The sequence below is a fragment of the Electrophorus electricus genome, chromosome 8, assembly GCF_013358815.1.
Source record: "Electrophorus electricus isolate fEleEle1 chromosome 8, fEleEle1.pri, whole genome shotgun sequence".
In the NCBI taxonomy this organism is placed as follows: Eukaryota; Metazoa; Chordata; class Actinopteri; order Gymnotiformes; family Gymnotidae; genus Electrophorus; species Electrophorus electricus.
Window position 1 is genome coordinate 26,800,165 of NC_049542.1, and position 24,616 is coordinate 26,824,780.

General features: G+C 40.8%; 1 protein-coding gene across 9 annotated transcripts; it reads right to left on the bottom strand.

Annotated features, from left to right (window-relative positions):
• Positions 1 to 8,344: 8,344 nt before the first annotated feature.
• On the bottom strand, positions 8,345 to 23,080 carry tpm3 (tropomyosin 3). 9 transcript variants are annotated; one of them, XM_027028603.2, is made up of 10 exons: positions 22,726 to 23,079; positions 21,481 to 21,606; positions 15,791 to 15,924; positions 15,550 to 15,667; positions 15,228 to 15,298; positions 14,954 to 15,029; positions 12,782 to 12,844; positions 12,599 to 12,668; positions 12,243 to 12,321; positions 10,738 to 11,583 (listed from the first exon to the last, which is right to left on the bottom strand). In XM_027028603.2, exons 1-10 carry the CDS (start codon positions 22,837 to 22,839, stop codon positions 11,580 to 11,582), a joined length of 855 nt encoding a protein of 284 aa, XP_026884404.2. In that variant the 5' UTR covers positions 22,840 to 23,079; the 3' UTR covers positions 10,738 to 11,579. The 9 variants fall into 9 exon arrangements, with proteins under 9 accessions (XP_026884410.2, XP_026884408.2, XP_026884406.2 ...); XM_027028600.2 differs by lacking the exon at positions 14,954 to 15,029 and adding an exon at positions 14,253 to 14,328 and having other exon boundaries at positions 22,726 to 23,078; XM_027028605.2 differs by lacking the exons at positions 10,738 to 11,583; positions 12,243 to 12,321 and adding an exon at positions 8,999 to 9,591 and having other exon boundaries at positions 22,726 to 23,080.
• Between the last annotated feature and the right edge of the window lie 1,536 nt (positions 23,081 to 24,616).

Consider the following 24,616-nt stretch of genomic DNA (forward strand, 5'->3'; position numbering starts at 1 on the left):
GTCACACACACAAAATCCACACCCTATAATGTAATTATTTTAGTTTTTAAATAAGATATAAAATGATCTTATAAGACATTAAAAATTCAGTTTTTTTTCCCCCAGTGCCTCCTGAACACAACTGCAGCCTACAGAGATACCAGTTCTTATTGCATTCAGTGCCTACACAGTGTATGTGCAGTGTATTCATCTTCTTCTTGTCATTAAATGATCATAATAATAGCAAATAATATGCACTATTATTTATCACTGCTATTATCAAGGTGCATGAAAGCATTAACAACTGTATAGTATAAAGTCTGCATCTCAGACCTGTTTGGAGTGGAATGTGTTTGATCTACAATAAAACCTGTTTAAAAATGCAACAATAAATCTTTCAGTATCCTGGGAAAATTACTCTGTCCTTTGAGTAAGGAAAAAGATTTCCAACAAGGGTCACAAAAATAAATCAAATAAATTTCAGGCTGAAGTCCATCAGTTTAACATCTTGTAATCATAGGTGTATCAGAACACAAAAGCACTCATACTGTGGTTCATTTAGTTTGCTTTCTGATATCAGAGAGCATTGTAGTTTTTTAGTTCAACTTGGGGGGAAAGAAAATGGAGACTGGTTCTAAATTCTAACTATAAAATGTAGGGGTTTATAATTGCAAAATAAATAAACCGAGACATAAAAAATAATTACACAAATGAAGTGACAACTGAGGTTGGTATTGGCCATCATGGAGTCATTTACTGTGCACGGAATCCTAAAGTCTTGATTCCTCCAGATGTTCAGCACCTTCTTAGATTCCCAATATCAAGGGAAAAAATCAATTAATAATAAAAAAAAAAAATTCACATTGTTGAAAACAGACATATCACACGTCACTTTAATATCAAATAGTTCAAAGCCCTGTTTCTATTCTTTTGAATAAATACAAAGACAAAAAAAATAAAATAAATAAAACTGCCATTCTCTGTGTTTAAAGACCCTCAAAGAAATACATCCCTTATACACAAGCCCCTGATACCAATTTTCCACTGTCCTCTTTAGAAATAGGGTGGTCCCTCCATGTTGTCTGCATGGATAAATCATCAGATAGGACATCCCAGTCAGTATGACAACTTAAACACCTTGACATGGTAATTCCATCCATGTAAAATTGCTTAATTTAAATACATCAATCTCCTTTTACCAGACTCTGGTAACATTAGGCCCATACTAATATGTACTCAAATATGCAGATTTTCCCAGCATAATATAAGTTGGCATTACATTGTTACATCTTAATTTATCTGTCTATAACGAGACTCACTGAGACTCCAGTGTTTGTTCTCCAGTGTTTGTTCCCCTTTATCCTGAATTAACACAAACTTTCTAACACTTTATCTAAATTGCTTTTTAAACTGTAGACTGTAAATGTTATATTTGTAAATGTCATTATTTGTACCATGTAAGGGACATGTTACATTTAGTAACATCCAACATTGTGGAGTTCAGCATGTGCCGTGATTGCTTTGTTGACGGTTTTGTGCACAAGCCATATTTGAGGTAAGTCCCACCTCTCCTCTGGCTCGAACATGTGAGACGTATTATCATAAAATGAAAATAAATAAATAAATATGTGCAGAGTGCAGATAGAAAAACAAGGTTGAATATTGTCTGGCAAGGCAAAGGACACATAAGCCCGCTATCATTAGTTATTTTTATTAGTTATTATTATTATTATTATTTATTATTATTATTATTATTATTACTATTATTGTTGTTGTTGTTAGTAGTAGTAGTAGTAGAAGTAGTAATAGTAGAAGTAGTTATTATTATTAGACATTATTATTAGACATTATTATTAGTTATTTGTAGTAGCAGTAGTAGTAGTAGTAATAGTAGTAGTAGTAATTATTATTAAATATTATTATTATTATTAGTTATTATAATTATTTATTAGTCATTATTTTACTGAAGGATGATCATGACCAAGTAGTGTTCATGTTGACATATATCGATATTTTTTATTGATCTCTTTTAAATGCCTTCTTAATTTGAGCTCCAATGTCTGTCCACCAACATGTAGCCTAAATATAAACACACTTATTTATAATGTACATTGTGAGAGTATTTGTTATCAGTGTGTATCCAGAGACGACAGTGTTGGGTATATGCGGTCTTGAACGCTGACGCTTTAATGTAAAGAGACACACATTTGTGCCTTTTGAGTCTTTTAATGACGTCAAGCACTGTGATCAGAAATAGCACAATAGATTAACCCTTGCTATGGTACACACCCGTTCCCACTGTTCACGTGGTACGGCCTGCCACGTGCAGTGGAAGTTATGTGTTGACTGTTCTCTCTGTGCCCCCTTGTTATCACACACCTGGACGTTGTTGTCCACATAATTTCTGTATGTATTTAAATCCCTGTAGCTTATGTGTGTGTAGCATGTTTTTCTAACATGAAACATCTTTCATGTTTTTGCTCACGTTTACGCTTTGTGCTCGTGTTTCTGTTTGTTTATCATGCAATGTATGTGTCACGTTACACTGCTTGTTAAGTATGAGTGCCATTAATGTTCATTGTTTATCCATGTTTAATAAATCCTGCTCCTTGCCCTGTAGCACTCATTCGGGCAGATTACCTGAATGTGGGAAAGTAAATGACTTACTTTTATGTTATTTAGCTGACACTTTTATCCAAAGCAACTTACAGTTATGACTGAAAACAGCTTGAGTAATTGGGGGTTATGGGCTGTGCTCAGGGACCCAACAGTGGCAGCAGTGGGCCTTGAACTGGTAACCTTTCAAATACAAGTCAAGTACCTTTACCTCTGATCTACCATATAGGACGTACACATTCAGTGTAAGTAGATTGTGAGCTAGAGGACTGCAGGTAAATCTCACATGGAAAAAAAAGAATCTAGCAGGATTTTAAAAAATCACAGTAATTACTTAAAACTAGCCATGAATAACAGAAATCTCTCTCTTGCATTGAGCTCTGTATGTTATTCTGGGCTAAAGGTAAATGAATGAGACAGTTGAAAAGTTGGTGGGTAGTTATTGTCTATTGCTAGAACAAGTTTGAGTAGTCATCCTTTGATACAGAAAACAGTGACATTTGGAGTTATCGTGATATACAGCGTATAATATTTTTAACTACAATATCTACAATCTATTTTTACTACACTATAACCTATAATATTAACATTCTGAGTGCATTATAGAAACACATCACACTAAGTCAGTTAAATCTACAATGCTAAGCTGACATTTACCATTGACAATAGCACCCATGTTATCAGCAGTAGGTCACTCTGTTTGCACACACACACAAAGGAAGTGTAACAAAGAGTGAATGTGTAGAAAAGGGTGAAAAGAATATAATGAGCATAAACACTAGTTGGGAGGTGTGAGGGAGAGTGTAGAGATGTTCATATAAAAACCCATGAGATGAGCAAAGCACCAAGGACCACACGTATGAGCACTGTCCAGGGAACAGGGTATAAGGGGCAAAAACCCAAGCACAAGACAAAAGGAGAGTCGGAAGGTTTCTCGAGGTAAGAAACATCTAAAATGTATTGTTTGTTTGACAGAAGGCATTGGATGTATCAATGTATGTGGATGTAAACATCAGTTCATGTAGGTTTATTGTCAAAAAACATAACAGCACCAAAATCACATGGCTTTATATTACCACTTTGTGCAAAATCAAACAAAATAATTTTGTCGATATTGTGTTATTGAGATACACATTTATACAAATGAAACATGGCACTTCCTACCATACATGCTTTTCTCATATTACAGACACGAGAATGCAGACTCTGATGACATGTTTTGTGGCAGTTCTCTGTCTGCTGCCCTGCTGCTGTGTCTCCAGCAGTGGAGAGTGCTACTTTAATGCCAAGGGTAAGTCTTCAGATGAATTTTTATGTGTGATATTATATTCACAGGATGAGACCTTTGTCTCACAAATCAGATTTTATGTGACTTTTAAATCAATCCAACTTGACGTTCATCAGTTTCACATTGGTAGGAAAGAAAGATGGAAACAACAAATTCCTCTGCAGTGAAGTAGTCATGACTCTACAGAGACTCTACAGTGAAGTAGTCATGACTCTACAGACTCTACAGTGATGTAGTCATGACTCTACAGACTCTACAGTGATGTAGTCATGACTCTACAGACTCTACAGTGATGTAGTCATGACTCTACAGAGACTCTACAGTGAAGTAGTCATGACTATAGACTACAGTGACGTAGTCATGACTCTACAGACTCTACAGTGAAGTAGTCATGACTCTAAAGATACTCTACAGTGAAGTAGTCATGACTCTACAGACTCTACAGTGAAGTAGTCATGACTATAGAGACTACAGTGACGTAGTCATGACTAAAGATACTCTACAGTGAAGTAGTCATTTCTCTACAGAGACTCTGCAGTGATGTAGTCATGACTCTACAGAGACTCTACAGTGAAGTAGTCATGACTACAGAGACTCTACGGTGAAGTAGTCATGACTGTACAGACTGTACAGAGACTCTGCAGTGATGTAGTCATGACTCTACAGATACTCTACAGTGAAGTAGTCATGACTCTACAGGGACTCTAGAATGATGTAGTCATGACTACAGATACTCTGCGGTGAAGTAGTCATTACTTTACAGACTCTATCTTAAATATAATCACATATTTCCCTTTATTCAAATATGAACACTCTTCACACTCATAATTTGTAGCCGAATTTGCAGACAGGCTCATTATCCTAAGTATCATAAGTAGTATTGATTGGCTGATTGTTTTTTACATCTGGATGTGTCATGTGAAGCATCATTTCTTTGTGCATGTAGACTAATTGTACGACTAATGTCAGATATTGGCTGCTCTTTAAAAAACTGTGAATGGGTGGTTAAGGTACTCGACTTCTAATCGACTTGTAAGTCGTCACTGTTGGACCTTGAGCAAGACCCTTTACCCTCACTTACTCAAGTTGTATTCAGTCATAATTGTAAGTAGCTTTGGATAAAAGTGTCTGGTAAATGCTGTAAATATAAATGAATGATGCAACAGCAAAAAAAAAAACCCAACAACATTTGGGTCACTTTTCCCTGGAGTCCAAACATATCCATAATATCCATGAAAATACGAGCTGTGTATAATAATGAACATCATTTTTAACATTTATGCAAGTAGTTCACTCTGAGGTCACCTAAGAATTAGATAATTGAATGGGATTTTATTAAGCGTAGATCTCCAACATAGCTTCTAAAACATCCTTCACAATTCTTTGAGGTTTTGATACAATGTTAATTGATAGAGGGAAATTTGAAAATATAATTTGTACTATTTTATGAGTTTCGAGGACCTTGCTGTAATGGTATTCTGTAGGTAATCATGTTCGTTGGTATTAAATGAGGGCTCAGGGATCGGGTTTTACCTCTCCCTTTCATTTCTTCCTATAGCCACATGTGAACACAATGGTCAGCGGTTTGACATAGGGGAGAGCTGGCTAAACGACCAGTGTTTCCAGTGTGTGTGTTTTGAACCAGTTGGAGTGGGCTGCTGCGAACAGTAAGTCTCAGACAGACATACACACTCGTTTACTCGCGCACACAAATGAGCTCACTCCATTAATTTTTTTAATATTCTTTGCTGGCCCATAGTGGAAAGCAACCTGTAGATTTCCCTGACTGGTGTGAGGCCATCCTGAAGCCGGACTCCTGCACCATTGCAGTGGTAATGAAAGCTAATCGTAAAATGCCTTGTCTGTTTGGGAGGAGGCAACTCCGCCTGAGGGACAGACCTGCATGGAAATCAGAAAACGATCCACTATTTTAAAACAGTCTTTAAATGTTCCTCTGAATAAATATATGAAAAAAACATGACTTACTTTATAGTTTCATGTCATGTTTTCAGCATAACTCCTTTACCACACCAGCAAACTGAAATTAAAATCTGATGTGTTCACAGACATTATGTAGGCATTTCAATGCCGACATGATTTGAGGGGGAAAAAAGAGAAGAGTCCGTTTGTTGAGGTTGAAATTATGACATCAAATTAGCCAAAACAGATTACCTTCGTAGTGCTATACTGTGCTGATTTTAGGTAAAACCAAAATTAGAATCTCAGAGGAAACCGTATAAGATTGGACAGGGGGAAAACAGACTCGACTACAAAAATTGTTAAAAGATTATTTATGGTCTGAGTACATCATAGTCATTTCATATTTGCAGTCATTAAGCACTGCATTTTCATTTAGCAGTTTACAGAACTAACACACTATTGGGAGTTATAATTTATGCAGCATTATTTGTTCAGTTTAACTGTTATTTAGTTATTTCATACATATTTATTTAGGTTTAACTTTATTTAACTAATGTGCATTGTTGAATGTCTAAAATAAATGGAAACTGAAACAAGTGGAAAAAAATTACACATGAAGATCAAGTTGAAGTGCACATATATGCACAGTAACTCAAATTTAAAAATGTCAAAATAAAATTTTGCATGCTTTATCATTTAATGAAATGGCAAACACCATCATTGATTAAAACATTTTAAACATTATTTAATTACTATCCTTTTTAGAAGAAACACTGAAAAATAATTTTAGCTAAAATATACAGCTCTTACTGTACGTGACAAGGCGTAGTTTTGTGGAAGCCTTCTGTAATTTTTCTTTAAGAGGCAGCATCTATCCTCAATGGATAAATCACTAATTGTATAACTGTGCCTTGACAGGAAAAATAAAGCACTTACCTATAAATTTAGTGGAATAGGATTTTAATCACATACTTCTGTAAACCAACAAAACAAACCAGAGCAAAAAAAATCAGGACAGATAGTTGCAACAAACTTCTTCCCAATGGTTATTAAAAGGGCAATTTTCTTGTAAGCAAGAAATGCCACAGAAACAGTCGCTTCCTCTCTGTACTGTCATTTAGATGCTAATAAGCATGCCAGTTAGCTGTCACAGGTTGTGGCAGGCTATAGAAAAGTTGGAAGTACATGGCCATTCATTCCATTCTTGATGTGAACATGCCAAACAACCTTTTTTATTCAATAATTTTTTTGGTTTTTTTTTTTTGGGGGGGGGGGGGGGGGGAGAAACATGACAAAGCATTTTTGTGGTAATAAGTCAACTTGAAAATTAGAGCAGGTTGCTGTACAATGTATTTCTACAGCTATACTGGGTGAGCTATAATAGACTCTGAGACCAGCGACCATACAGGAAAAATCACTGTACAATGAGCATCCTTGTGTTTATTTTTAATATGATGACCAGCATTAGGATGAATACTGAAGTGTGCTGGAGAGACAACTGCTCAGATCAAACCAAAGGCCTCAAAAACCAATGATCCTTCAGTAAGCCATTGGCCCCACAATGGTACATAATTCTTGGGGGCAGCAGTGTCTCAGCTGTTAAGATATTTGACTAGTAATCTGAAGGTCTCCAGTTCAAGCCCCACCACTGCCAATTTACCACTGTTGAGCCCCTGAGCAAGACCCTTAATCTGCAATAATTAAAATTATGTTCAGTCATAACTAAGCTGCTTTGGGTAAAAGCATCAGCAAAATGTAAATGTAATAAAAGTGTTTCCAAAAGTAAATTCCATAAACTATACCCCAATGAGCATGTCTTTAAGAACCAGGGGGGAAACACAAGCAAGTGATGAGAATAAGCAGAGAACATTTACAGAATTTAATTGATGCCTTTATCTAAAGCAACTTAGAATTATGTCTGAATACAACTTGAGTATTGAGTCTTGCTCAGGAGCACAACTGCTAAATTGGTGGTAGTGCGACTTGAACTGGCAACCTTCTGATTACTAGTCAAGTACGTTAAACACTGGCCTACCACTGCCAACCTTGTGGATATGCAACACTCCTCGTGCATTTAGATAGATGTCCAGATATCGCTGCTTGAACAGACTAGCCAAGATCATAGGTTGATTTAAGAGCTTAACTCTATTACAGTTAGAAAGTGCTGTTTACATGATCAACTCTAAATCCAAACATACAGTCTTAGTTGGACTAATATTCACATATTTCTGTTCATGTAAATATCATTTCAGTTAAATTATATATGTGCTGGAGTACCACCCAAATATATTTAAAATTTTGTCAATCTTGCATCCAGATACTGATGGAATGGAACTCTAGAATTCGATGAGAAATTATATTAAGGTCTACTAAATAAATCTGATATTTCCCCAATAAAACAGTGGAGTTTGCTTCAATACCTCACTTCAAGCAAATTAAAATAAGCTGCCATTTGTTTCTTTATACACACATGAAGGGTTTTATGATGTTGTGACTAATGTGTTTTGTTTTTTTTAAAAAAAATACAAAAACACACAGTAATAAAATGATTATTATATTTGCATTTGGGGCATTTCCACTTAACTATGCTAATAAATGATTAATTTATTTACTAATTTATTTACTTTTTATTTTATTTTTATTTTATTTATTTACTTTTTATTTTATTTTTATTTTATTTATTTACTTTTAAATGTTACTTTACTCCCAGCTGCCCTGTCTGTAACATCTTTAGGAATGCACACTTTTCAAAAAAATATATATAGGTGCCTGAGCATCCAATTTGGCAGGTAATGCTGCAAAAAAAACCAAGACTATCTACTTGGATGACCTAACTAGAGCGCTATTAAAAGTGAACGTAGTCTATTATTTTTAATAAAATGGATGATGTGACTCCTTCTGCTCTGGGGTTTGTTGATTTAAGTCCCCACGTGTGCAGTGTTTCAACACACAGTGGTTCTAATACACTGGTACAGAGGAAACTGTTCAATTTCAGGAAGACAACCATAATACCCACACAGAACACACGTAAAATTAAGACTCAAATATGAATAAAGGCTCCCATTTCAAAAACTAGCAGCCTTTACAGAATTATGAAGTATACTGTTTTATATATGTGACCTTGTGTGGTTTTAGTTCCAAAAGCTTATATAAACTAAACACAAAAGGTGAGAGAAGGGGGCAATAAACAAGAAAGCTGAGCATGGAAATTATATTTAAACAATACAAATATGAAAGAAATTCATTGGAAAAAGCTCAGTCACCATGTTCAAAAAGGCTTTTGGGTCAGGAAGATGAAGGATCGTGGAAAGCATTAAATTTGAACAGAACCAAAGCAACACCTATAACAAAACATCTCGACCAAATAATTGGCACGTGGGAAAAACTCACAGAAGCTCTTCCAAGAAACAAAGGAAAAACAAACAAACAAAAACAAAAAGCAAAACCACCACCACCACCACTCCAGAACCACCCATGACGCTGGTGCCGAAATCACAAGGCCGGCAGACTGGCGGACTCAACAGGTCCGAGGAAACGCTAAGAGCTTTGCTGAAAGTTCCAGGAAATGGTTGACTGAGCTCAGCCTTAACAAAGTGGGACAGAGGAAGACAAGTTACTGAGTAAATTAAGGCTGGACCGAATGACAGAGGAGGTGAGATGACCGTGTCGGCAAAGGAAAATGGGGAGCATCTTGGTCCACGACCTTTAGAAGCTGTTGAGCTCGCTCAGGGTCTGGTCCAAGGTGGCATGGATCTTGACGTTCTCCTCTTTGGCGTTTTTCAGTTTTTCTGCAAAGTAGGGAACAATTTACACAATTTAAACTAGTGTCAACCATGGAAACCTGCAAAATACATTTGCAAAGACCTTTATTTATTGTTAAGACTAATTTTGTTTGTTGCACTTTAAAAACCATACAAATATAAAAGGTGTTCTAAACGCGCTGTACAATATAGTTAATTATACTATATATTAAATCAAACCATTTGATTAGATACCTACCTTAACCTACATTTACATGTCAGCTTATTGGATGCACTCCTACAAATGCCTTTTAAAAGTGTACAGTCTCTAACTCTACTCTTGGCATACGTCGGCCTGACTTTACCGTGCATCAGTCGGTTTCTGACACAGGACCACTTACTACCAGATATCATCTGGGTGATGGACCATTCGCCGTGCAGCAGGGACCCAGAAGTGTTGGTGGTGTAAAGCTGGTTTATTCTGGCAGTTGTAGTAGTAGCGTTGCCAGTTTTACATATGTCAGTGCTGGGTGACATGCCACAAAAACAATATCCAGCCTCCTGCTGTCCTCAAGTAAGGAGGACAAAACTAATCACTGGCTGGATAACAAAATTATGCATTGCAACAGATTAGCTATAGATATCAACTGTACACTTACAAGGATTTATAATGGTGTCAATTGGTTTGAATACCACCAATAAGGGGCTGGAAAGTGTACTAATGCATATCACAGTTGTGATGTGCCTCGCCTGAAAAAAATTTGGCCTTGCCTTACTGTGAGCAAAACAGTAAATGGTATCATCTAAATGCAGTCATAAAAGCATCCACAGAGGTCTTCTCTGGAATGTCCCAGTACTTACAAAATGTAATCTGTGATTGGCTGTGAGAGCTCATCTGCACATCACAGCCTTTTGTAAGAGCAGAATCACAATATGTCAATAGTATAATAATTAAATTATACTGTATGTTGGCTGGCCTCTATTTGAGAAATAAACTCTATTGAACAAATTATTTTATGAGCCTGATCTTCGCCCGTGACTGACAGCTATGAGTTAAAAGCCAGCAAGCATCTTGAGGAGAAGTGTGAAACTTAAAAGCTTCTGGATCACAATTCAGGTATAAGCCTGTATGCTTTCATTCTCGAGTTTTTTGCTGTATGAACTCATCATTAAAAACTCACCACCTCCCAGCTCTACCTCGTGGGCGTTTTCTCTTTATTACATATCTGAAAAGTACACCATTTTTCCTTTTTATTGACTCCTTAGTAACTATTAAGAAAACGCTTCAGACTGACAGAACATCGGCTGACCCCAACATCACAGTATTGAAGGACACTTCATGTTAAAATGTCAAAGTGTGTGTATCGAGTAGGAGGTAATATTTGACCAAAGCAGGTAGAAAAGCCATATTGCTTCAGAGGATAAGTCTTCTAGTGATCTATAATCCACATAAGTGCTATACAAACACTGCACAACCAGCAACGTTAATTATGTAATTTCAAAATATGCATTACTGCTCAATGTAAAGTCAATTTGTGTTCTGCTCTCGCCTTTCTCAGCTGACCTTGGAGACACTAAGCAAGAAAGCCTCATTACTGTCACAATTTCTTTGTTTATGGCATGCCAAGAAGGTGAGATGGTACATATTTAAAAGAGAGGACAAGAACTTCGTTCTCCCTTCCCTTCATTTTGCATTTAAACAGGTACATCTAAATAAAGCAAGAAGACAAAAGGACAGGACTGAAGATGAAAAGAAGGAAAAAAAATTTAAGCAAAAGACTTCAAGTGCATGGTACTCATATACCATCTGATGTAATTACAATACGTACAACAGTGTAGAAGAAAAAAAGACAGGAAAATACTTCATAAATACTGACTGAAACACAAATAGAGAACAGATACATAAAACTGCAGAGACAGAGGGGAAGAGAGGAAGATGAGGGAGGGGAGCGAGCGATGAAAATGAGCAGAAGGCACAGAGGATGGAGCAGAATTTCTTGAAGAAGTCAGAGCCAGCCAGGGTAAAATCCAGAAACTTATCTGTGAACAGACGGAACACAAGCGCCTCACTACAAACCCCTCAAAGCACATCCGTCTATTTCCACGGCCAAAATGAGAGATATAGTTAAAAACAGACATTGTTCGCCAATCAAAAACAGGTTAGTTGTGTTAATGCCTCACCACAGCAACCTTAGAAGTCTGAGAGTCAGTATTGTATCTGAGCAAGGAACAAGACTGTGCTTTAAAGCTTTGTTTTCTCTTGTTTTCAGAGAACACAGTGCAGTCCCTGCTTCAGTCAAAACACACACATGCATGCACAGGGCATCTATTAGGTTAAGATTTACAGCATTTAGCAGACATCTTTATCCAAAGCAACTTACAATTATGACTGATTACAATTTGAACAACTGAGGGTTAAGGGTCAGGGGCCCAACAGTGGTAACTTGGCAGTGATGGGACTTGAAACTGGCAACCTTCTGATTACTAGTCCAGTACCTTAACCACTGAGCTACCACTGTGCCCAAAATCTATTACAAATGTTACACCTGCAGTGCCAGTTCTTAGCATGTGGATCTAAGTTCAGTACACTCGTCGTTTAATTAAAGTGTACTCTGGCCACTCCAACTGACACTGGTTCACAACAAAAACATCAGGTGCAAGATCAGGCATGCAAACACGCACACACACACAGTAATTACATAGATGTCATGTCGTTGAGGGCATGATCCAGCTCTTCACTAATGGCTTTGTACTTGAGTTTCTGAGCATAGAGCTCATCTGTTTACAGAGGAGAAAGAGAGAAAGCAAGTAAGAAAGAAAAGTACAGCAAGAATAAAGGAAGGGAGAATTATGGTCAAAGCATTAGGATGTCACGTAGGACAGGAAACCAAAAGGACATGAAGGGAAAGTGGAGAATGTGAAGAAGAGAAGCAAACAGTAAAGGAGAGGAGGAGGATGGTTTGTGATAAAGAGAAGTGGTAGGAAGAGAAGAGGAAGATCACAGGGGTCATAAAGCTGAAGATCATGGGGGAGGGAGAGAGGGAGGGGGCTGTACCTTCTAGGTCGTCGATCGTCTTCTCCAGTTTGGCCACGGACCTCTCAGCAAACTCAGCGCGGGTCTCAGCCTATGGGACGCAGCAGAAGCCTTTTCTGAATTTTTCACTGGCACCAGGGACAGAGAGACCCAGCCAGCCTGAAGTTATGAGAAAGGGGCCAGGAACCCACAGCTGCCACTCACCTCTTTCAGTTTATCCGTCAGGATCTTGATCTCCTCCTCGTACTTGTCCTCCTTCTGGGAGTACTACAGAAAAATAGCGGGAGGTGTAGGATGCAAATTTAGGATTTACACACATTTCTCAGTACACCTTGATCACCCACAAAAATAATCCAACTTACTCATTAAGACTAAAGTCCAAACAGTCTAAACAAATTAGGTGTGTTTTTTTTTTTGTTCCCCCCAGCTCTGGTGCAGCTGTAACACGAGGCTCGAGGCTCACGATGCCGGGGTTGAGAGCTGCTGGCTGCATTGCCAGGACTCTAAACAGATCCGGACTTGTGTGGAGGAATGCAACCACAGCAATGCAGCGGCAGGTAGGACACGGGAAAAATAAATACATTTTTAAAAATTGCTGCATTTATGCATGGAATGCTGAGACAGCAGAATTTCATTTTCAGTAGTTACAAGGACACTCAAGAAACATTATTGTGAAAGGAAAAGGCATGCTTCTCCTAATAGTGATTTCTATCTGTAAAATAGTTTTGCACTACTGCATATATAAAGGACTGTTATATATCATTTCCGATCGTGTTTGGCCCACACTAGATACACAAGTTCAGACCCATGCTTCCAGAGTATAAATCAGACTATGCAAACAATGTTGCACAAGAAAGGCTCAATTCCATATAAGGCTCCCACAAACCATGTGCCCTGATGCCCTCAGCTCAGTGAATTCCCTACATCACAAGACAGAAACAAAAAATTTGTACATCTCACGTGCAGTGAATGTAACCTGCATCTGCAACGCAAATATGTTATCCTTGTTTTTTTTAATGCATTTTTCTCAAATTAATATAAACCCACTCTTACTACTGCTTAGGTCAATGTAACTGCCTGAGGAGCAGTCAAAATGTTTTCTATGTGAAGTTGTACAGATGACTTAAATTCTTTAAAACCTGAAACGTCCTTTTAAGCCTCCCCCATAAGAATTTGTGGTAATCAACATTTGACTTTCAAGATACAGGCCAACCCACCAAAATAAAATCCTAGCATCCAAACCATTGTAACTGATGTGTTAAACATTCCACCATCACAGCTATCCCATGTAACAAAACTTGTGGTTTCTATCACAGTAGCATTGCGAAACGACGACGGAGTGACTCTGCTTCAGGAGCCGGGACACCATCACACCCAGAATATTCAGGGCTCAAAATGGGCATTAGCAGGAGGGGAAAATGCCTCCATGCTTTTGATTAAAGCTTATTCCTGATGTAATGTGCCAACGTCATAATGAGAGCATCCACGCTTGGCCTTTTTCCAAGCAGGAGGTGGAACACAGCTGCACAGGCAGGCAAAGGCCACTCATTAAAGCAGGAGGATGTGACTGGTCTGCAAGACTGGGCAGGGAGAGCGCAGACCAGCAACCCCGTCTGCAAGACCATCCCCACCGCACGTGCTCCGGCTGAGCTCACACAGTACACGCGGGCCCTACCTTCTCAGCCTGCGCTTCCAGACTCTTTAGGTTGTTGGTGACGTTTTTCAGCTCTTCCTCCAGCTCAGCGCACTTGCTGTCAACGCGGCAGCCATTTGCGATATCAGGAAAGAGCAGCAGGAAAAGACAGATGGAAAAACAGGGGCCACAGGGGAGGGGGGGTGGGACCAGAGAAATGGAACGTGACTAAGAGTAGCAGAAGAACAAAAGCTCGGAGGAAGCCGGAGGAGCCTTTTTCCAACATTGAGCCGCTCATGCTCAGGCCCTCAGCAAAACGCACGGTTTTGGGAATGCTATGGGAAACAAGCCATCATGCTAAGCACCACATGCTAAATGGGCATCAGGCCAGGCTTGCACAAGCAGATTTGTACCAGTGGGAGTGGGGTTAGTGGAGAGGATGAAGGAAGTTAAAAAACTGACTTAAAGCAGCACAGGACAGTAGAAGCAAAGAATGAGAACGCTGTTTTTTGAAGGATGGACCTCGGTATCGTTTTGGTTAAGGGCTTCACTGATCCCACAACCCACTCAAACATATTTGCACAGCCACCTCTCTCAATCTCAAAGTTCTCAAGAGATGCAGATCTGAAATCGTCAGGTTCCACTTCAATACACGTCTGCCCAGTAGCCGTATGACACTTACCTCCAAAAACTTGGAAAATGAATAACACAAAAATGTGAATTTGGCACAGTGCCCCTTCTACCTTGTCCTCTGAAGCCTGCAGTGTCTTCGTTGCTTGACCCAGAACTCTCAGCTCCTCCTCCAACTGCTTCTTAGTACTGTTAGTTCGAATGGGTCACACCGAGGGTCAAACATGGACAAACACAGGGATGAGAGAAGGTTGAACACACACACGTGCACTTGCTGTACTCTGGTTATGACACAGCAATCCTTCTGACATGCACATGCAGAGTTTGGATATGGAGACAGACTTCAGTGTGTGTAGAACATGCAGGGCATGTTGAGATGGAACTCACGCCTCAGCAAGCTCCGCCCTCTCCTCAGTGCGCTCAAGCTCTCCCTCCACAATCACCAGCTTACGGGCCACCTGTACGGACACACACTCAGTTAGTTAAGTCGGAGCACATGTGGATGTCCTCTGTACCTCCCAGCTGGTATACAGAGGAGGCTTTTCCTACCCACAAGCATAAGCACATCTGGTGACCTTTCACATTGTTACACATGACCTCCACCTCTGTGCCATGCAAATACTTACCAGTCATACACATCGTCTGTGAGTGAGCAAGCACAGACCTCCCCCGCCCCCATACACACACAGAGTACCAACACACTGCCCACCTCTTCATACTTGCGGTCAGCCTCCTCCGCAATGTGCTTGGCTTCCTTCAGCTGTATCTCCTGCAGTTCCATCTTCTCCTCATCCTTCAGAGCCCTGTTCTCGATCACCTTCATCCCTCTGTGACAAACATGGAGAGAAGAGAAGGGTTTGCCTGTGCGAGTCATCCGATTTACTGCAGAACAATCCGGTGTGTGCAGGCGAGCCGTAAGCCGGTGGTCACCAGGTGGGAAGCGGCTCTACCTCTCGCTCTCATCTGCGGCTTTCTCTGCCTCCTCCAGCTTCTGCAGGGCGGTGGCCAGTCTCTCCTGAGCCCTATCCAGCTCCTCCTCGACCAGCTGGATACGCCTGTTCAGAGAGGCCACCTCTGCCTCAGCCTACCACACACACACACACACACACACACACACACACACACACAGTGATGTCAACATACTCCTGTAATATGAGAGTATGCAGGGGGTGATAGATCTTAAGAGCTAGACCAATCTTGACATGTCAAGACAAATATAGTCAATGACTGAACAGTGAAGGGACAGGGGCTCCTGGCAGAGGTGACCATTTATACAGACAAACAGTATGTGCTATACTCCTCCCACAGACACTGATTACCATCCATGTTCACACTATCCACTTAAACACCAAGGTGTTGCAATATAAACTATAAAAAGGGAGACAAAAAAAAAAACCTTCATGCGAGTTTATTCATTAAAACCAGAAACAGACACGTCTTCAATCCGTGGCCCTTTCAATCCGTTAAAAGAATCTCCTGAAGCGACAGAAGTAGTTATAGACGCAATAGGGGTACCACCACTCTCGGCACACACTCCGCTGGGGGATGGCACGCTACATCGCCTGGCTTCCGGATATTACGACATAGTCTCCGAACCGTGGAGTTTAGCTCCTAATAAGGACTAAGCAACCTTGAGGCCGGGGCGAGCTCATCTCGGATGATGCACAAAACATGCTCGAACGGCTACGTGACATTTCCGCTGGACAATAATTACCATGTCAATAACCATGTCAGTCCCGTGAAGCACATGAATTAGAGACAAAGAAACCGTAAGCAGACGAACAAAGGTGAACGGTGCGCTGCACCTGTGACGCCGCACGCTCAAAGCCAAACGTGGGAACACGAGACCGATTTTAAAAAGACCAGTTGGCTTTGAACCTGATTCGGCGAGTAGGCTTGCAAAAAAAGAAACATTGCTTATAATAAAATGTACAGCAAAACTACAGGCAAGAAATCAATGCATAAAATACGAAATTTGTACCATTCATTAAAACGGAACACGTAGAACGTACAGGCAATAAACTAAGAAAATGTTTTCATCTCAGAACGGTAGGCTGCAGGCCAAATCAGATAGAAGGAAACAGCTTGCACCATTTGTGCGTAACCCTACCAAATAAAAACAAGAAACATAGATACAGTCCACTTATCTAACAAGTCAGTGGTAACTTTATGACAGTAACGAGGAAGTCATGCTAGGATGCCGCCTCGAAATGCCTCTCGTGGGTAGAGGGTGTGAAGCGAGCCGAACCTCGCGCAGGCTCGCGGCGTACTTTCCACCCTCGAGGTTTCAAAAATGCCCCCCAAAACTGTGTTGCGGGTACCTGCTCGCGTGCACGCTTCTCCTCCTCCACCTGTCGCTGCAAAGTCTCGGCCCTTTCTTCCGCTTCATCCGCCTGTTGCTGTAAAACCTTGATCTTTCTTTTCACGGCGTCGATGCTGTTGACTCCGGACATTTTAAAGTGATTTAATATCAGTGTGGCGGATGGGTCAGCGGCCTCTCGAACCCCTGCAGCAGCACCAACGCCCCGCCGAACCGGTCACGCGCAGACAGATGACGTACCGCGAGGACCACACGCCAGCATTCAGCACCTACAACCGTGCAAATGTGGCCTTTACTATGTACGCACACTCGAAACTGCGAAACTTCGAAGATGCAACTAATAAAGCGTTTAAACTCTTGACAATTTGCTTATCCCGGTGGTGGCCAGGAAGCTTTTTTTTTCTTCTCAGTAGAAGGACGTGGCAAGTTCTCCTAATTCACTGGCTTCCGCTGTGCCGTGTCGGTTTAGCTCCTTCGATTGCACGTTGCTGTTTCTCCACCTTCCACTTAAAAGTGATGAATTTTTAAAACAGAGAGAGTGTGTCTGGTCTCTCCTCCCCTAGTTCGTTCGGCTCTTCCCTTTTTTTCAGTATACTTCCTGCTTACTCCGCCCAGTCTCCGAAGGTTTGGAGACGATATCGCGTGGAACGCCGTCCCCGGGTCAGAAGCAGTGCGCGCGCTCCCTGTCCCCTGCGATAGGCGCCACGCGCTTGCTCGCTGATCTCGAGTCGGTAATTTTGCGGGAGAATCCGCCCCTATGTTACACGTGTCCAGGTGAATAACGCATGCTGAATCAGTGCTCCTGGCATTCCTTCGTTGGGTGGGTCTAGGCAAGCTGTCGTGTTTCTGTAGTTAAAGCAAGACGTTTTAAAACCTCCCCGAGTACTGTGTGTTTTTCTCGACTTTTTTTTTGGGGGGGGGGCAAGTAATAAGTCAATGAGTATAGGCGTGTTTTGTACCAAAGCTGCCAGAATAGGTTCTTTGTAAAGATATATTGCTTTGGCATAGTTATATCATGTCTGCGTCACTAAATGTGCCATAAATCAACGCAACGTTGTGTGGTCGTCTCCGTTTTTCTTACATAACCAAATGAGATGCTGAAAGAAGTACTGACTCATACTCACGATGAAGTCGGTACAGCAGGTGTAATCACGTGATTATTACTCAGACCCTCTGTGGACCTTCTTCACATGTAGAACACCTCTGCCAGATCTTGTAACGCCTGGATTACACGAGCAGTCCGCAGCTTTGTAAACGCAGTTGGATCTAACGTGACTGTACTGAAGTCTGAAAACAAGACCGAACTTGAAGGCACGTGTGTGCAGATCAGTCCTCACCCTGACTTCACACTGGTCCATGAGCAGTGATCCTGGCATCATCCTTAATGGCAGTAGTGAAATACGCATCAGGACTTAAAAGAAAGCTTCAGGGTACGGATTGTGCTTGATATTTACACTATCCGGATACGATGAGCAATGAGTGTTTTGTTTAACAGTTTAGGTGTAAGGGTCTGGGGACACTGTCAATCTGATCCTGAGGTTCAGTTTTCCAGTGGTTCGGAGGAACGTTGTAAGACCTGGCTGTAGTGATCATATCCTGTTGATCCCTTCATTGTGTGAAGTGTTCCTGTACGGCAAGACCCATTTAGTATGCACTACTACGACCTCACCCACAGATGGCGCCAGACACTCAGAACCACGGTTTGTGACCATTTTAGAACTGGGCAAGGCCAATGCTTCAACCAGTTTTGATGCTAAAGTGAAAAACTGTCCTCAGTGAGAGAGCGTCTCGTCAGAGTGCCATTCAAACGTCACAGATGATTTTGGGCTGTCTTTGTAGCTTTCTGATTTAATTGCCCAATTTAACTTTTTACCTGCAGCCAGGAAAAAAGCCTCAAACATTCAGTACATATTTGACTGCAAGATTATTATATTTAAAGTAGTGGAAAACCAGCTCCTAGTGCTAGTACAGACAGACAATAAAGGATCATATGGATTCTGTGTGCTGCGCTGTCAGGTTTTCCACAAAATGAAATGAGTCATATGAACTCTCATGAGTGTGTCCGTAAGACGTTTCATCCAACTATTTTCCACAGACAGGAATGCCACTAGCAATAATAACTTGCATAAATGGCTCTGCTTACTACAGTGTTTTGCTAGGCTTATATAAAAGATACAAAAAAATACGCTTATTTCCAGTCTACATATACTGGTAACAGAAAGATGACATGTTTTGTACCAATGCAGATTAGAATTACATACTTGAATAGAAACGTGAACATATATGTTGGTCTGATTTGAGAAGATTGACTGGTCTTTACATTTGTGTGAGTACGTCTGAGGATGCAGTCACAGTTAGAGGTAACGAAAACTGGTAAATTAAAAACTGGTAGCTTAGTAAATTATGCCTTTAAGCATCTGTAATTGGTGAATAGCATTATCTCAAACTTTAAGACCCAAATAACAAGCACCACATGCTGAAACTTGGATAACATATGTTATCCACTTCAGTTGTTCACATACATTTCAGTTAGGAGTCAGAGGTTCTCTTTTTTTGATGCTGTCTTGACATATGGCACACCTGAGTTTAAGTTGTGGAAATTCAGTGGTAATGCAGGGCCAGTTACTCAAGGTCCTTTTTTCTTTTTCTTTTTTTTTTCTTTTTTCTTTTTTCTTTTTTTTTATATTCCTTTAATATTTCAAGTACAGTGACTGCTGAATCCATTACAGTGTTCTTGTCAACTTTATAATGAGTGGGGGAAAAAACTCTTCTGAGCTCTAAGTGGACACCTACATGGTATATCTCTAAGGCAGGAGAAGGGTGTTTCTATTAAAGTTTGATTATAAGATAGGTGATGGCCTGGTTTTGGTCTTTTGTCTGAAGGTTAGGTTTTAAATAGAATTCAAAGTGACAGCTGCATCAAGCTCATTCCTCACCAGTAACAGAAGCTTACGGCCACAGCTGACTGTCCCAGGGTTGCCAGGTTGCTGAAGGCCATAAATCCCCCTCAGATGACAGTGTCTCCCTAGAGCACTGATGTCAATGGAGACAATGGGCCTGCCATAAGGTGTTAATATCGAGGGGCCACATTGCAGAGACAGTTACATTTATGGAGAAGTGTGTGTGTAATGGAGAATGGAGATTCACTAGAAACTGTATACACACACACACACACACACACACACACACACACACACACACACACACACACTTTTCCTCTGTATCTTACACACACCGATTGGTGCATACAATACAAAAGCCCTTTGCATTCAGTCCATGCATAACTTGAAGTCCACACATTATGACAACAGGTGTGCCTGCTATATCGAGAATGTTGGGGAATCCGTTAATCTTACACAAAGGTGGTGTGGGAGGCGAGGGCAACGGAAGAGGAATGAAAGATGGAGAGGCGAACTCATCTCAGGCGGAGAATGTAGCTTAAGGTTGACTTTAACACCTAACAGTCCTGTACATGACCTGAGCTTGTCAAAGTCCTGTACTTTATATGGGCTCAATTAACTACATATCTTACTTGAGCCCAGAATTGGTAGACTGGTCTTTTGGTCTTTTAAAAGTTCAGCTAACACTGCAAGTCTACTGTGCACTTAACAGTTAATGGTGGGGGGTGGGGGGGGGGGGGGGGAATGTAAATTACATGCTATCAATGATTCAAAAGTGCCATGTTTTTCTGAAGTGCCTGAGATTGAATGTGATGATCCAGTTCAGTTCCTCCTTCAGCTGTGCAGCTGAGTTTGAAAGGCAAATACCGGAGCCTTCATGATCTACTTTGCACTGAAAAATGATTTGACAAATGTCACTCTTAGAATGACTGTATTCAAACAGACTGCTGGGTCTTTCAGCACTGTGTATCCTTGAAGCCAAGCTACTTGGCTCACGAAAATGCTCTGTTACCTGTCATGGCCCAAAGAGATCCCTCAATCCTTTCAGACACACTGATTTATAACTCTGGAGCTAAAACAACAGTGACCTTGTGGTGATAACCCCCCCTTGGAGCACACCCACACAGAGCGGTGGTGTCAAATAAGACCCTGTGTCACCTCAGTGGCACTTGAGAGTAGCAAATGGAAGAAAAATGTGGGGGGGCGGGGGTTCAGGGCAAGAGAGTACAAAGGGATAGAGACAGCGGGTATGATGGCAGGTGGGGGAGATTTTGTTGACATCATGGCCTAAAGAGGGAGACGAGACAGGGGCAGCTGTGGAAGGATCGAATAAGAACTCCGGTGGGTTGTGGATGGGCTCCGCGGGTGTTAGTGTTTGTGCATTAGCGTTTGTGCATCTGCGCACTGTTGCCACACTCACATCAGCGGCCTTCTTCTCAGCTATCTCCAGTTTCTCCTGGGCATCCTTCAGGGCCTCCGAATATTTATCCAGTTCGTCCTCAGTGCCCTTTAGCTTCTTCTGCATCTGAATTAGTTCATCTTCATGCTGGGATCAGAGAGAGAGAGAGAGAGAGAGAGAGAGAGAGAGAGAGAGAGAGAGAGAGAGAGAGAGAGAGAGAGAGAGAGAGAGAGAGAGAGAGAGAGAGAGAGAGAGAGAGAGAGAGAGAGAGAGAGAGAGAGAGAGAGAGAAGTAGAATAAACATGGTGGTAATTGGTAAAGTGTGAAATGTCACTATGATGTCATAATATCCACCTCCCTCACACACAAGCTACATCCAGGATCACATAGGATCACTCTCCCCCTCTGTAGCCCCACACATGCTAAACTTAAATTTCCATTCAGGTATTTTACACCCCCGCCTCATCTACCCCAGACACTCAATCCCACTATGGCCAAGTCAGGACACCCCGCAGGTATAAATATCACCCTAAGCTCACGCCTCTCCCCTTTCTGGTCCTGGAGCTCTTTCTGTCTCCACAGGATTGTTCAGTTAGTGAATCATGGCAGTCAGATAAAATGGCCTTGACTTTCAAAGTGTTGAGAAGTCAGAGAAGCACACTCTGTGGTGCCGGAGCCATGTTTCCATGCCGGTTTGTGTTGTCGCTGGCATTTCGTCAGGCTTTACAGCTGTTTCCAGGTGCTCACGGGACATTTCTGCCTCATAGCCTACTTTCTCCAGATAACTAAGGGCCAAATTCACCAAATTGAATTTATGCTGCAGATTTGAAGCCCAAATCACGCTGAGTTGTCATTACATTTTATTGATTATGGCTGTAAACTATATTAGTTTATTAGTAGCAAGATGTAACTAGATTAGTTTGTAACAAGCAAAATGTAACAAAACTTGGATTCAGTCAGCCTACAAACCTGTGAATATCAGGTCACTATCTGGGTAAAAATATTTTCATTTTTTATCATCTCTCATTAATTGCTACAGGAATTGTCTACCAGAACACATTTAACCATCCCAGCTACACCCTTTGCAAACACTTTAAAATTCCATTTGTTAAAGCTTAGTTGAACAGCCTTAGATTTTTAAGCTTAGCTCCTCTTCCTCTCACTTGCTCTTTCTCCCTCTTCTCTCTCTCTCTCTCTCTCTCTCTCTCTCTCTCTCTCTCTCTCTCTCTCTCTCTCTCTCTCTCTCTCTCTCTCTCTCTCTCTCACCTGTTTGCTCCTTTCTTCTGCTGCCTTCCTGTCCATCTCGGCCTGCTCAGCCTGGTCCAGGGCATTCTCCTTATCCAGTTTCAACATCATCATCTTCTTTTTGACGGCCTCCATCTTGGTGTATGGTGCTCACTTTTTACTCAATTCAGCTGAAGGAGACAGAGGAGGACCGGAGAGAGTCGAAAGCGCACAAAAAAAAGCAGTGCAGCCGTGGGTCTGGAGACGGACAGAGGATCAGATCGCTCGAGGGGGACGGAAAGATGAAGCTTGAAACCCTTGCAGGGTGAGAGTGAGGGGATTGAAAAAGAAAGGGATGGAGTGAAGGAGAAAGCCCAAGCTCAGTGAGAGATATAGGAGAGGACCTTTATATCAGAGGGACGTGTTGCTCCTCCCATTTTAAATAAAGCCACAACTCCTGTTATCATTGCTCCACTCTGTTGCCTCTCCTAGCTGCTTACCTAATACAGGCAGAAACCAAATCAGAGCCATGATGAAGCAAACTCTGGTGGTATTCTGTCTTATTTAGATTTTCTGCACTATTTTCTAAAAAAGTCAAAGTAAGCGCTGCAGTATAGTTCAGTAGGACAGATCTAATTGTAGGACAGATCTCATTGTGTCTTATCCTCAGCTGTAGAAGATGAGTGTGTGGTAAAGCGAGGATTTACATGCGACAAATAAATCCAAAGAAAAGTATTGACAGTAATGGATGGACTGGCTCCTGCTGTTATAAGACAAAGCCCTTATGTTTGTGACAGGCACAGGTGTGTTTGTGTGTGTGTGTGTGTGTGTGTGTGTCTGACGTTTCTACTGACCAGCCTATGCATTTATAGCCTGTCAAATGGCACACTAATCACTTTATGAGCTTTACGTCACATCTAATTTCAAGACAAATAAACAAGCAAAGGTTTAAACAGGCAGCAAGCGAGTATGTATGGAGACCCAAAAAGGCAACCTGTGACATCTTTATTTTTAGGGCTTGGGGTCAAGGTAAACGTATGGCTGGTTTTAGGGCAAAGAGCCATCTGTATTCAACAATGGGTATCCCCACTGACGACTGTTCTTAGTTTCTTACTTGTATGCATATCTGTCTGAAACATTTTTTTATAATTTAACAATTTAAGTACTTGTCATACATTTTGGGACTGTACTGGAAATTTACTGTAGAAGGGAAATACTCAAACTACACATAATAAGTGCAACATTCAGAAGAACAAATTCGTACCATTACATTATAGTAAAATAACCTGCCCCGAAAAGATCATGGAGATTTTTAATGATTTTATAGCAGTTATAAATGGTTCGTTATGCTTCCCGTAAATGATCTGATTTATGTGTGTACGGTATTGGAATCAGTATTTATGTACAGTATTGAAATCAGTGTTCATGTACAGTATTGGAATCATTATTTATGTACAGTATTTGAATCAGTTAACATTTCTAAATGTTTTTGTGAAAGATGCCCCATCCTTAAACAGTTAATCCTGTCTTTCTCTCTTTCTGTCCATTCTCAGATTTCTACAATGACAGATTGTCTTCAAGACATAAATGTGGGGGTCTGGGTTCTGTGTACACGTGTAAATAAATGTTTGTACATGTGTACATGGTGATATTAATGTTCACATTTGGTTGATATTAGTCTGGATAAAAGGAAAGATTTAGGTTTGAAATAGACATTCCCTTCCATGGGTGTGTGTATATGTGTGTGTGTGTGTGTGTGTGTGTGTGTGTATATATAAAATAAAATAAAATGTGCATTTGAATGTGCAAGTCAGAATATGAGTGTGTGTGGTACTGCCGCACCGAATTTGAATTTGTCACTTAAATATGAAGATATAAAGACTGATTAAAGGATTATGGGGTATGCCACTCAACTCTCATGGTCTCTCTTTCT